We start from the raw sequence: 12,306 nt of genomic DNA, 5'->3' as shown, positions 1-12,306 counted from the left end.
CTCTGGACGAGTAAGACGCGACTCCGCGTGTACTGTGTTGACTGTCAAAGTCTTAGCGAGCCCAGTTCCCGGAAGCTGTGTGTTCTGAGCAAAGTTCTTGCACTTCAGTGCTTGAACCTGCGAATCCCCGACTATGAGCGCCCCGGGAGTACAGTCTTTTACCCAGCAGGGCTGGGACCAGGTGCTTACCAAAGTGAAACGGGCTCTGGTCTACCTGGACGCCTCCTGCGCCGAGAGCCTGCACTGGGGCTGCGGATCCACCCGACTCTTGGAGGCGGTGGGGGGTCCTGCATGTCATCTGCGGGAGTTCGAGCCCGAGGCAGTTGGTGGCGGAGCTCAGCAGCCCAAGGCGGTGTTTGTGCTGAGCTCCCTACTGAAAGGCCGAACGGTGGAGATTCTACGGAACATCATCTGCCGCAGTCACTTCCAGTATTGTGTGGTGGTCACAGCCGTGAACCACGCTGTCCACCTCACCGCTAATCATGTGTCAGCGGCGGCAGCTGCTGAGCTGGAGGGGCAGCAGCCGGTGTTCGAACAACTGGAGGAGAAGCTGTGTGAGTGGATGGGCAACATGAACTACACCGCCGAGGTGCTGCACATCCCGTTGTTGCTAGCCCCTGCTGCTCCCCACCTTGCCTTGACTCCAGCCTTTGCTTCCCTTTTCCCACTGCTACCCCAGGATGTGCATCTTCTTAATAGTGCCCGACTGGACAAGAGAAGGCTGGGGAGCCTGGGTGAAGTGGATGCCTCTGCCCTGCCCCCTGAACTGCTACTGCAGATCAGGTGTTTGGTGTCGGGCCTCAGTTCTCTGTGTGAGCATTTAGGAGTACGGGAGGAGTGCTTTGCTGTAGGTCCTTTCAGTCGGATCATTGCAGCAGATCTGGCCAATTATGCTCCCGCCAAGAACAGGAGGAAGACTTCTGCAGGCAGGGCCTCAGTGGTCTTTGTGGACAGAACTCTGGATCTCGCAGGTAAATGGGATTGCCGTGCAGGTGTTCATAACCACTCTCCAAGGTTCTGGGACTTTCACTGATTCGGCATATCTTTTATTGACCCCTTCCTGTATGTCAGGTTGAGGATACAAAGATGAACTAGATGGACATAGCCTCTGATCTCACAGAATTCGAGGTAGATACAGACAAGCAAATTTAGCAATTTCAATGAATTTGTTAAATTCCGTAATGCGGTGATTGTCAACCATTGTGCTGTGGCACGCTGGTGTGTTGCAAGAGGCATACTAATATGCCACAAGAATTTTAAAAACCTGCAATACCTGACTATTTAGTCAGGGGCACTGACCATTAGATTGTCAAATTAAAAAATGACAATGGCCAACACAGCAATAGTGGTTCCATGTGAATGATCAAAATCACACCCATTTTTGGCAGATTCGCAAGATGTATTTTTTAGTGTGCTGCAGAATTTTAGTAATAAGTTTATATGTGCCATGAGATGAAAAAGTTTGAAAATCTCTGTTGTAAAGGGTAAATACAACTTCAATGTGCACTGCCTTGTTAAAAAACAACTGCACCAAGCACAAGATACAAGTGGAAGGAAATTGTACAACAAACATGAAATTATCACAGAGAATTAGCTGAATTTTGGGTTTCTTTAAGTGAGTATTAATAATGTACTTTCTTCATTCCAGTCTTAGTTTAAAGATAAAATAACCTTCCCTTGTCCAATTACATATCTGTATAAGACTAGCTTTCATATATATATATATAAAATATATTTTATTGATTATGCTATTACAGTTGTCCCATTTCCCCACTTTATTCCCCTCTATCCTGCACACCCCCTCCCACCCACATTCCCCCACTTTAGTTCATGTCCACAAGTCGTACGTATAAGTTCTTTGGCTTCTACATTTCCTATACTATTTTTAACCTCCCCCCGTTTATTTTCTACCTACCATTTATGCTACTTATTCTCTGTAACTTCTCCCCCGCTATCTCCCCTGATGATAACCCTCTATGTGATCTCCATTTCTGTGAGGAACCTGTTCTAGCTGTTTGCTTATATAGTTTGTTTTTGTTTTAGGTGTGGTTGTTAATAACTGAGTTTGCTATCATTTTACTGTTCATATTTTTAATCTTCTTTTTCTTAGATAAGTCCCTTTCACATTTCATATAATAAGGGTTTAGTGATGATGAACTCCTTTAACTTGACCTTATCTGGGAAGCACTTTATCTGCCCTTCCATTCTAAATGAAAGCTTTGCTGGATAGAGTAAATTTGGATGTAGGTCCTTGCCTTTCATGACTTGGAATACTTCTTTCCAGCCCCTTCTTGCCTGTAAGGTCTCTTTTGAGAAATTAGCTGACAGTCTTATGGGAATTCCTTTGTAGGTAAGTATCTCTTTTTCTCTTGCTGCTTCTAAAATTCTCTCCTTATCTTTAATCTTGGGTAATATAACTATGATGTGCCTTGGTGTGTTCCTCCTTGAGTCCAACTTCTTCAGGACTCTCTGAGCTTCCTGGACTTCCTGGAAGTCTATTTCCTTTGCCAGATTGGGGAAGTTCTCCTTCATTATTTGTTCAAATAAGTTTTCAATTTGTTGTTCTTCCTCTTCTCCTTCTGGTACCCCTATGACTCAGATGCTGGAACATTCAAAGATGTCCTGGAGGTTCCTAAGACTCTCCTCATTTTTTTGAATGCTTGTTTCTTCATTCTTTTCTGGTTGAATGTTTCTTTCTTCCTTCTGGTCCACACCATTGATTTAAGTCCTAGTTTCCTTCTCGTCACTGATGGTTCCCTGTACATTTTTCTTCATTTCACTTAGCATAGCCTTAATTTTTCATCTAATTTGCAACCATACTCAACCAATTCTGTGAGCATCCTGAATACCAGTGTTTTGAACTGTGCATCTGATAGGCTGGCTATCTCTTTGTTGCTTAGTTGTATTTTTTCTGGAGCTTTGATCTGTTCTTTCATTTGGGCCATTTTTTTTGTCTTGGTGCACCTGTTATGTAGTAAGGGGCGGAGCCTTAGGTGTTCACCAGGACAGGGCCACCCACATTGCTGTGTGGTGATGTTGTATGTGGAGAGGGGCCCGAAAGGGAACAGTGGCTCTTGCTCTGCTCTCTGGTGGTTTTCAGGCGCCTCTCTAACTACCCACAAGCAAATTTGGCCCTTCTGGTGCTGACTCCTGGGTGGGTGGGTTTGTGTAACATTCTAGGACCCTGTGGGTCTTTCCAACAAACTCTCTTGTGAGGCTGGGAGTTCCTCCTGCTGTTGCCTCAATCCTCACCTGTGTTTTCAATCTGAGGCCGGAGGCTTTATTTCCTCACACTGGACCCTGGGATGAGAGGTCTGTCTTGCTCCTCAGTTGTTCCTCCTAGTCTATCTGCACACGAATGTGGGACTGCCCGCTCCACCAGCTGCCACCTTGTCTGTCCCTGTCCTCCAGCCGCAGCCTTGCTGGGAATCCTCTCTGCCTGGCTGCCTGACTCTGCCACTCCTACCGGTCTGGATGAATATTTCTTCTTTAACCCTCTGGTTGTTGGACTTCCATACAGTTTGATTTTCTGTCAGTTCTGGTTACTTTTTGTTTTTAAATTGTTGTTGTCCTTCTTTTGGTTGTGTGCGGAGGCACAGTGTGTCTGCCTACGCCTCCATCTTGGCTGGAAGTAGATGTGGTTTCTTCCAGGCCTAATCAATGAATGGTCTACCAGTGTGAAAACGCTTTTATTTAACATCTGAAGTTGCCTTAGAAGCACTCATGCTGGCTTTGTCTTAAGTCAGTTTTATGAGCCTGGTTTTTAAAAAATATAGAGTATCATTTTTGGAATTATCTGCCTCCTGAATTTGAGTTCTTGTGTGGTAATATACAAGTTGTGTAATCTTGAGCAAGTTACTTAAACTGAAACTTCCATTCTGTAAATGCACATAATAATACCTACCTATTAGAATTGTAGGAATTAAGTGGATAATAAATGTATGGAACTTAATAGCTGGTACATCATAAGCTCTCAGTTAATATTAGCTATTGTGATAAAGATTATGATAGTCATGTTGATGATTCCTTAAATTCCTGGTTTGTTTTTTTCCTACCTAGTTCTTCTGTCCAAATAATATGACATGGGAAGAAGCAACACGGAGAGAGAGCTAGAGAGACATTAGGAAGCAAATGTTAATTGATTTGAAGTAGGTGGGATCAAAACAAGTAAATGTGTCAAGTCCCATCCATTTTTGGAATGAGGTCTTTCAGGCAATGGTGGCTTTTGGAAAGATAACCTGGTTTTATGGGAAAAGTATTAAACTGTGTTGTTGGTCTTGAATTTCAATTTGAGTTCATTAATTCATTTGTAATTTAAAAAGTTAATACATCTAAAGCACTTTGAACAGTCCCTGGTACACAGAAAGCACCCTGTAAATACCTCTGTTGTTGCAAACTGTTACTCTTCATTCATTTATTCTTTCCTTTATTAAGCACACATATTTAGTGAGAACCTACTAGCTGCTAAGTTGCCTGCCAGATATGGTAGATATAGGGTGAACTAGATAACCAGTTGCCATTATGAAGATATGGGTCTAGCAGAGTGGAGATTTGCTATTCTTTATTAGGTCTGTAAGCCCTTCTTTGTCTTATGATCATCATCAGTAAAACAAAGCTTGGCTCTAAAATTTCAGGATCTGTTTACCTGGCTGACTATATGCAGATAATTTATTTATTCATACCTACCATATCAGTAGGCACTGTACTAGGTGCTGGGAATATAGTAGTGACAAGAGCAGACACAGTGTCTGTACTCATGGAGCATTAATCCAGCACTCAAGGCGTGGGTCTACTAGGTAATTTTGAGCTTGACTAGTGCTACAGAGGACAACGTGCTAGGTTTGTGTTATTGATTTTGTAACAGAAACTAAAAATGTTTGTTGTTCTTTTTTTTTTGACAGTATGTTTATTAAAGCTGGGGACAGTGAAACAAAGGAAGGGCTTAGGGTAGAAGAAGCAACAGGAGAGAGCCTAGGCGGGGCTGCTTTGGCTCTCTAGAAGGGTTGTGGGAAAGAAGTGACCCACACTGCACTACCTGAATTCACTGACAAGTAGCTAAGTCACAGTGCAGAAGTGAGCCAAGGTGGGGCTGCTTTTAGTTTACTGGAAAGTTAGAGAAAAAGGGGTCTTGGAGACAGGTTCAGGGGGGTAAGTCTGGGACATGTGGCTGCTGCCTGCCACTTCTCTTGTTGCAGGTCTCAAGTGGACCTTTAGGGTTTAGGAGAGAAAAGTAAAGATGCACGCTGGAGAGGGAAGAAAGGCATGGGTGTTCCAGAGAGAACCTGCCAAACATTTGTTATTCTTGACAGAAGGGCCATTATAGAACATGAATTCAGCTTATTTTCCCTCCCATTTTGTGAGTTCATATTTCTGTCTGCTGAAACAGGAGCAGTGGGACATCACGGCGACAACTTGGTAGAGAAGATCATTTCAGTGCTTCCCCAGCTTCCTGGCCACAACAGTGATGTGATGGTGAACATGGTAGAGCTCACCGCGCTGCAGAACGAAGAGGAGAACCAGAGTATGGTTGCACCGGGCTGTCTTGCACAATCCAGGTAGGATATGTAAATTTTTGTCCTCTCACCCTTCTCTCTCTTCCATTTTCTTTCTCTTCTAGAGTGTTCCATAGAAAGAAAAACAATGAAGAGCTGGTCTGGTTGAAAATTTACAGTGGATAGCGTTTAGAATAAAAAGTGTTTTTTTTTTCCTTAACCCAAATAATCATATCCATTAAATAACAATAAGCCAACAAGAGTAGAATTTTATAGAGGTGTCATTTAGGTGTAATATAAACTGGTTCCCAGGGTCAGCAGAGTCAAATTATGCATCTTCATGTCACAGACATGAAGTCTCAATTCACATGGACTTGAGTCTAGGCTTACTCAGTTTCTCCTTTCACTGACTTTTCCATGTGATTAAAACAAACTACCCACTTAGCTGTAAAACAGTGCCATCTGCGTATATGTAAATGGTATGCTCTGGGCATTAATGGGAAAAGTTTTTATTTTTATATACATTTTTTCACATGTTTAGAGAAATTAAAGAATGAAAATGGTGTACTTTATGTTATGCAGCATTTCAAAAATAAAGGAACACTTCTCCAGAAACATGACAATAAAAAAAACACAATAGGTACCTTCTCTACTTTGTCATTCATCATCAGTTCTATGAGGAAAAAAATGTATCAGAAAAATGTCTGAGTATCTGTTCCCCTTATCTTTATGTTTTTTTGTTTTTGCACAAAACAGGACTTTTCAGCACTATAGTTTCAGATATTAACAGTAACAGATACATTTGGAATTTCCTACCATATTTGGAATTAATTTTCAGTTCCTGAAGTTTTCAACTCTTTTGTCGATAGTTAATAATATTTATTGGATCCCCAGTGTATATGAGCCAGTGTGGGAAGAAAACAGAAAATTCTTTAGCCTGTCTTTTTAGTGAGCTTATACATGCAGTAAAAAGATGGGCCATGAGATCCCCTCAGCAGCATGTATACTAAAACATAGGCCTAAGGGCTTGCAGCATTATAAACCCAGAAGGAATTGTGACTGGACACACATATAGCTGTTTAAAAGTTAATTATTAAGGGCTTCCTGTGAAGCTTACCCTGGACTAAGTAGTATGAAGAACATAAAAGAACATAAAATATGTTTTTTGATTTCAAGGAATACTTTGTTTGTTGAGGTGGTCATTATTTAAATATAGATACAATTAAAAATGATGTAAATCAAGTCTCATATCTGCTATAGATTATGTAATTCCTACAAAGCACCAGGTCAGTGTGGTCTTTGTAGATCGATGTGGGCCTTGTGGAAGTGGTGTTACTTGAATCACTATCTTGAAGGATTGATAAAAGGAGAGAGGGCTAGTGTGAGGGTAGGTATGGAAACAAGAATGGTCAGGAGTTATGTGGAAGAAAGGTAACCTCACTGGACCACCATTGCCATCAGCAATAGTAACATTTTTTAGGGCTTACTATGTGCCAAGCACACTTCTAGGCATTTTACACTTGGGAAGTCATTAAAGTTTAACAGTAACCAAATGAGATAGGTGTTATTATTCCCATATTTTACAGGTAAGGAAATTGAGGCAAAGAGATGGTAAGCAACATAGCTAGCAAGAGGTGGAGCCAGAATTTGAGCTCAGAATGTTTGACTTCAGAACGCTGCTTTAACTTCTATGCAGAGGCCAGAGAAGAACTGCTTTTGAGTAGATAGAAAGAGACAATGAAAGATGAAAATAAAGTTACTTCATGATTTACTTTGGTGAAGCCTATTTGTTTAACGTAATGTTTACACAGAAACACAAAAATCAATTTTGGCCAATTTCAGCAAAAAGGAATCTATTAAAGGAGATTGGATAGCTAACAGAATCAAAGGAGGAATTGGTCATCAGATTTTGGAAAGAACAACCAGTTCTGGGGGTCCAGGCAAACACTTGAGAAAAGCCTGTTCAAGGCCATGACACCAGAGAGACTGAATTTTAACTGTTTTCTATCTGAGACATTCTCCTTAAGACTCAGAGTCTGCAGTAAAGGCACGATTGGCCTGATTTGGACCCTGTGCCCCACCTTTGCCTAGTGCAGGCTGGGAGCAATTCATACTGACTGAGAATTGTGCCAAAATTGTATGGTGTGGTAGAGGGGTAGTTCTTCAAAGGAAAACTGAAACATTTGACAAAATAAGGGGAAGGAATGCTAGGCAGGCAAAACCAGCAGATGCACATTAGTATGATAACACACTTATAGAGGACTTACTGTGTAACAGACATTGTTCTGATCACTTTATATATAGTAATTTATTTAATTCGTGCAGCATCTCTATGAGGTTGGCTCTATTACCATCCCCTTTTATTGGTGAGGAAGGAGATTAAATAACGTACCTCAGGTGACATGCGCAGAGGTGGCGGGTTGAGGCCTGTGTCTGAACTCAGGCAGTCTGGCTCTGAAGTCAGCACTGACCATTACCCTATGCCACTTCCACAGACATCTAAAACCATTACAAAAAGAACACATGCCCTCCCCAGAGAAGTTTACAAAAGGAGATAAGAGTAGAATCCACCTTTAATGAGCAGAAAAAGCAAGTGAATTCTGAAAAGTGTAGTAGGACAAATTATCAAGATCTATAAGTAACATTTTGATTATGGCCTATTAAATAATCTTGCTCCTCAGGCTTCATTTTACCCATACTTAGTCCTGAGCTTAAACTAAACCAGCCTTGCAATCCCATTTCCCTTGCCAGTGATTGCTTCAGACATGGGGAGGTGACAAGACAGAGTCTTCTTGGGGCTTTTTGATCAGGTTTCTTTGGTTCTGAAAAGAGACACTTTGCGCTTACCCTTATTCTCCCCGCTCAACTGCCAGGACTCTGACGCGAGCCCTGAAGCTGCTATGGCTCAGCATCTTGCCTACATCCAGAAGTGGGAGCTAACACTTGGAAGGTGGAGTGGCCAAGGGAGCCACAGAGAAGAGCAGCAGTGGGATACTGTGTCAGGACCTCCTATCACGGAGTATATGTCCTTATTGTTTAGGCCAAATCGAGCTGCTGTTTTCTATTACTTGTAACCAAAGGCATCCTAACCGACACGTGTTCTGTACCTCATTATGTCATCTATAAAATGAGGGTTTTGGCCTAGACGACTTCTAAGGCTCTTGGACTTAAAATAAAATTTCTTCCGAATTGAGCCCCATCTGTGACTCACCTCTGCCTCTGAACACTCGCAGCTAAGTTCATTCATATGCATTTCCCCCTCCTGCTCTTCGTTTTCAGTAGGTGCCTTTTCTTCTCAGACTATGAGTGAGTGTCATCATGAGCTTTGAGTGCCACTGAAGTATGAGAGTGTGGCCATAAATGTCAAAGGTAGTGATGGATTCTACAAGGATCCAGATAAGGAAGAAAGGTTTGATGAGAGCAGGTTTGGTGAAATAGTGAGACCAGAAGTCAGGCTGCAGAAGACAAAGAGATAGGCGGTGAAAAAATTATAAACAAATAAAGGTCTAAAACAGAGAGCAAACTGCTGGTTGCCGGAGGGGAGGGGTTTAGGGCACGGGTGTAAAGGTGAAGGGGAATGTAGTCAATGAGGTTGTAGTAACTTTGCATGGCGAACAGATGGTGACTAGATTTAGTGTGGTGGTCACATCGTAAGGAATATAAATGTCAAGTCACTATGTTGTACACCTGAAACTAATATAATTTTGTATGCCAGCCACTCAAATAAAAAAAAAAAGATGGCAATAAGTTTACTTAAAAAGCCATAACTGGGAGAAAATGGTAGTTTTTACCATCTTTGTTTTTACAATGGCTTGGAAGACTGAGGGGATTGCACTGATTAATTGCTCTTCAAAAGAGAAATAGAAATAAATTCAGCTTTCCTAGCATATCATGTACTTGTATCAAAATAACAACCACTACTGCTGTCTCCAATACAACGCTCCAGAAACTTCTCAGGGAAATGAGTGTGAGGATAAAAAAGTTAGTACTAAAATGCAAAACAGATGGGTGCTTGGCAATAAGTGATGTTCCTGCAAATGGAATAATCTTTAAAAAGCAAGTCTCCATCTATGATATCAGCCTTGAAAACCAAAATCTCTTCCTAATGTAACCTTATAAACGGCTGTTTGTAATTATAGCCATTGAAGTTACTGCCAATGCAAATGAGAAGTTGATAACTTAAATGTATTATCACATAGCTTTCCAGTCCCTATCCATTGGTCCTAGGATTATGTTTAGTATTTTATTCAGGAGGGAGGCAAAATCTTTTCTGTTCTTATGTTTTCCTTTTGTTGGAGTGGATTTCATTCTCTGCCTCATCTCTATTCTCTGTAACCTATCACTCTTTTTTAAAAAAATTTTTTTAAATTTTTTTTCACATTTTTTTTACTGTTGTTCAAGTACAGTTGTCTTCATTATCCTCCCACCACTTCCCCCCACCCCAGCCATCCCCACTTCCCACCCTTGATCCTATCCCCCTTTGGTTTGGTCCATGTGTCCTTCATACATGTTCCTGAAAACCCTTTCCTCCCATTTTCCCGTAGCCTATTACTCTTTCAATTCCTTCAGCACCCTTAGCCTGATGCCCCACCTGCATTTACTGCGTCTGTGCTTGGTGCCTCTGACTCAGGCCTAACTCAGTACCTGTGGTACTGCTGGCTCTGCTTTGTCCAGGGCCCACTTCTCCTTCCATAGTGCCCCATATGCTTCACAGTGAAAGGCAAAGACCTTACAGTGACTTACAAGACCCTGCACCAGCTGGCTTTCAGGTTCCTCACTGACCTCAACTCTGTTCTCTCTTCCTTACTCACTCCTTTGCAACCACACTGGACTTCTTGCTTTTCCCCTGACAGGGCCCTTGCTGTCCTGACACAGGGCTTTTGCTTTTGGTGTTTCCTCTGCCTAGATCATTCTTCCCACAGATGCACACTTGCCCTACATTTTCTCCTTCATCCTTTCCTGTCCATCTTAGCATTTCATATTTCCCTTCACTATTTTTTTCTCCTTAGCACTTATCACTTTCAAATGTACTTATTTTATATATTTGTCTCTCCTCCTAGAAAGCGATTGCAAGAATTCCCTGCTAGAGAGTTCCGTGAGAGGAAGGGTACTTGTCTGTTTTATTCACTGCTGTGCCCCAGTGCCTAGAACAGTACCTGGTGCTTAAGAGACACTTGCTGAAGGGATGTATGGTGACGCGTGCTGTGAGGTAGGGTCCGTGAGTGAGGTGAGGTTGCTGGACTAAGAGAGGGTGAAGCTAAAGCAGAGTGTTGGTGAGGTTAGTTTGGGAACATATAGGTTCTAACTATTGAATATTTGAAATATTCTCATTGGGTTAGCAAAATATAGCAAAATTGATTCAGCAATCCTACTTTAGGATTTTATTTTATAGATGTATTTTGCATCCACATGGAATGGTATATTAAATTCATTAATCGCTACAGCATTTGTAATAGCAAGACTGGAAATAACTTTACTATCAGTTCACTAAATTGTGGTACATTCATATGACAGAATAATATTCAGCTATTAAAATAGAATGAAGAATGAAGAAGTTTACATACTGATAAGCAATGAGCTTGGTAACATACTTCAAGTGAAAAAAGCAAGGTGCAGTATACCTGTTTGTAAAGAGGGGAGATATATATTCACATTTGCATTAAATATACCAGAAAAGTATATAAGGAACTGCTGACACTGGCTGCCTCTGGAGAGGGGTGGTGGGTAGCTGGGGGCATACTGAGAAGTTAGTAAAGTGAATAAATATGGAAGAAGGTGGGAAATGTCTTACTACATGTATCAGTCTGTATGTATAGGCTTTTCAATCAAGTGACTGTATTTCCTATTAAAAAATAAATAGAAATTAGATTTAAATAAAAACACTTTTTCTATCTTAGGCTAGCTTAAGATAGGATTCTGTGCTGCCAGGAAGGAAAGTTGCTGTCTTGTTGGAGCTTGTACAAATCTTTTCCCCTTGACATTGTCTTTCTTCCCCAGTGAACCCTTCTTGCCTTTAAAACTTCTATCAAAATGCCAAAACACTACATTGTAATTATCTGTTACATGTCTGTCTCCCCTACTAGGGTATAAATTTCTTGAAGGTAGTAACTGTGTTTGGAATTCTTTTTTTTAAAAAATTTTTTATTTATTTATTTTTAAAGAGGGAGGGAGAGAGAGAGAGAGAGAGACGAGAGAGAGAGAGAGAGAGAGAGAGAGAGAGACCAATGTGTGGTTGCTGGGGGTCGTGGCCTGCAACCCAGGCATGTACCCTGACTGGGAATCGAACCTGCAACACTTTGGTTCGCAGCCCGCACTCAATCCACTGAGCTACTCCAGCCAGGGCTGGAACTCTTAATAAGTTCTAGTAAACTGAATAAAAGAATGATTACATGATTGAATAAATCTTATTAGATTTGAGGCCACGTATAAAAATGATTATATAAATGGATGAAAAGCCTTATGAACTTCATTGTAGCACTAAAGCTCCTTAAGGCTTTTCATGTATATATAGATGGATACAGGATCCGGCACAAATAACTCCTCTTCTGTATTATAAAATATTTTATTACAAAATCATAAGCATGTAATTCTGTAACATAACAATATCATACTCAAGCACACCATATGACATAAATTATTAAAAGTATAAATTATTACACCCATATTATTACCCTACCAACCACACTCAAGCAGGCCTTACTTCTGCCAGACTCTGTATATATCTCATTTTTTCCGTTAACTCCTGCAGAATAGGAATTTCCTATGTGCTTTTCCTCAAATGTACCTCATTGTCTAGGTCAGTGAGAAGGGAGGA

At 41.1% G+C, this 12,306-nt stretch overlaps 1 protein-coding gene across 2 annotated transcripts in view; it reads left to right on the top strand.

Annotated features, from left to right (window-relative positions):
- The window catches only part of SCFD2 (sec1 family domain containing 2), a 318,375-nt gene continuing 306,069 nt past the window's right edge, over positions 1 to 12,306 (top strand). The window contains exons 1-2 of one of the 2 annotated variants that reach the window (XM_028507539.2): positions 1 to 971; positions 5,387 to 5,555. In XM_028507539.2, the coding sequence (XP_028363340.1) occupies positions 134 to 971; positions 5,387 to 5,555 (1,007 nt within the window). In that variant the 5' untranslated portion in view covers positions 1 to 133. The remainder of the gene's footprint in view (positions 972 to 5,386; positions 5,556 to 12,306) is intronic. The other variant, XM_036020503.1, reaches the window with a different exon arrangement.

Source organism: Phyllostomus discolor, chromosome 1, assembly GCF_004126475.2.
Source record: "Phyllostomus discolor isolate MPI-MPIP mPhyDis1 chromosome 1, mPhyDis1.pri.v3, whole genome shotgun sequence".
Lineage (NCBI taxonomy): Eukaryota > Metazoa > Chordata > Mammalia > Chiroptera > Phyllostomidae > Phyllostomus > Phyllostomus discolor.
Note: the sequence above shows the minus strand (reverse complement) of the source record. Positions and strands in the feature narration are given on the sequence as shown.